This window comes from Leucoraja erinacea, unplaced genomic scaffold (assembly GCF_028641065.1).
Source record: "Leucoraja erinacea ecotype New England unplaced genomic scaffold, Leri_hhj_1 Leri_1381S, whole genome shotgun sequence".
NCBI lineage: Eukaryota > Metazoa > Chordata > Chondrichthyes > Rajiformes > Rajidae > Leucoraja > Leucoraja erinaceus.
In genome coordinates this window covers 5001-6725 of record NW_026575651.1, presented here as the reverse complement: position 1 = coordinate 6725, position 1725 = coordinate 5001, and the positions used below count along the sequence as shown (strand labels likewise).

The 1725-nt window shown below is 62.1% G+C and overlaps 1 protein-coding gene across 1 annotated transcript in view; it reads right to left on the bottom strand.

Annotated features, from left to right (window-relative positions):
• Positions 1-1370: 1370 nt before the first annotated feature.
• The window catches only part of LOC129715761 (zinc finger protein 239-like), a 1478-nt gene continuing 1123 nt past the window's right edge, over positions 1371-1725 (bottom strand). The window contains exon 1 of the mRNA XM_055665615.1: positions 1371-1725. This exon is cut by the window's right edge and continues 1123 nt beyond it. Coding sequence (XP_055521590.1) covers positions 1519-1725 — 207 coding nt within the window. The 3' untranslated portion in view covers positions 1371-1518.

Here is a 1725-nt window from a genome sequence, read left to right as displayed (position 1 = left end):
ACAGAATCTCTTGCCAAGAGTGGGGGAATCGAGGACCAGAGGACATGGGTTCAAGGTGAAGGGGAAAAGATTTAATATGAGTCTGAGGGGTAACGTTTTAACAGAGGGTGGTGGGTGTATGGAACGAGCTGATGAGGGAGGAAGTTAAGACTGGGTCTATCCCAACGTTTAAGAAACAGTTATAGACAGGTACATAGTTAAGGCCAAGTTTGGCGGGATATGGACCAAATGCAGGCAGGTGGGACTATTGTAGCCGGGATATGTTGGTTGGTGTGGGCAAGTTGGGCCGAAGGTCCTGTTCCCACATTGTATCACTCTATGTCTATAACACAAAGAGCTGGAGTAACTCAGCGGGTCAGGCAGCATCTGTGGAGATCATGGGTAGGTGATATTTCACACAGTGCTGGAGTAACTCAGCGGGTCAGGCAGCATCTGTGGAGAACATGGATAGGTGACGTTTCACACAGTGCTTGAGTAACTCAGCGGGTCAGGCAGCATCTGTGGAGAACATGGATAGGTGAAACCCTTGGCACACAGCGCACACAAAAGGTCTCTCTCCGGTGTATATCCACTGGTGCTCCCGCAGCCCCCGTGCTCTCTTGTCACAGTGGGAGCAGCTGCTCTCCGACGTGGGTCCGCCGGTGCTGCCGCAACCCCCGCGAGCTGTCAAACGACTCACCACAGTACGGGCAGTCGTAGGGCGGGCCACTGGTGTGCACATGCTGGTGGGACAGGGCGTGGGAGGCCATGGCTAAGCGCTCTTCACACACCGGGCTGGGGATGGGGCTGTCGCCGGCGTGCACCCGCTGGTGGGACAGCAGGTTGGAGGAACGGGTGAAGCCCTTGCCGCACTGGGCGCAGGTGTAGGGGCGCTCGCCTGTGTGGGTGCGCTGGTGCCTCAGCAGGCTGCTGGACCGGACGAAGCCCTTGCCGCACTGGGCACAGGTGAAGGGACGCTCGCCTGTGTGGGTGCGCTGGTGCCTCAGCAGGCTGCTGGACTGGGTGAAGCCCTTGCCGCACTGGGCACAGGTGTAGGGACGCTCGCCGGTGTGGGTGCGCTGGTGCTCAGCAGGTTGTCGGACTGGGTGAAGCCCTTGCCGCACTGGGCACAGGTGTAGGGGCGCTCGCCTGTGTGGGTGCGCTGGTGCTTCAGCAGGCTGCTGGACTGGGTGAAGCCCTTGCCGCACTGGGCACAGGTGAAGGGACGCTCGCCGGTGTGGGTGCGCTGGTGCACCAGCAGGCTGCGGACTGGGTGAAGCCCTTGCCGCACTGGGCGCAGGTGTAGGGGCGCTCGCCGGTGTGGGTGCGCTGGTGTAGGGAAGCGCTCGCCGGTGTGGGTGCGCTGGTGCACCAGCAGGCTGTCGGACTGGGTGAAGCCCTTGCCGCAGTGGGCGCAGGTGTAGGGGCGCTCTCCGGTGTGGGTGCGCTGGTGCTTCAGCAGGTTGTCGGACTGGGTGAAGCCCTTGCCGCAGTGACCGCAAGTGTAGGGGCGCTCTCCGGTGTGGGTGCGCTGGTGCTTCAGCAGGTTGCGGACTGGGTGAAGCCCTTGCCGCAGTGAGCGCAAGTGTAGGGGCGCTCTCCGGTGTGGGTGCGCTGGTGCACCAGCAGGTTGCTGGACTGGGTGAAGCCCTTGCCGCAGTGACCGCGACAAGTGTAGGGGCGCTCTCCGGTGTGGGTGCGCTGGTGCACCAGCAGGTTGCCGGACTGGGTGAAGCCCTTGCCGCA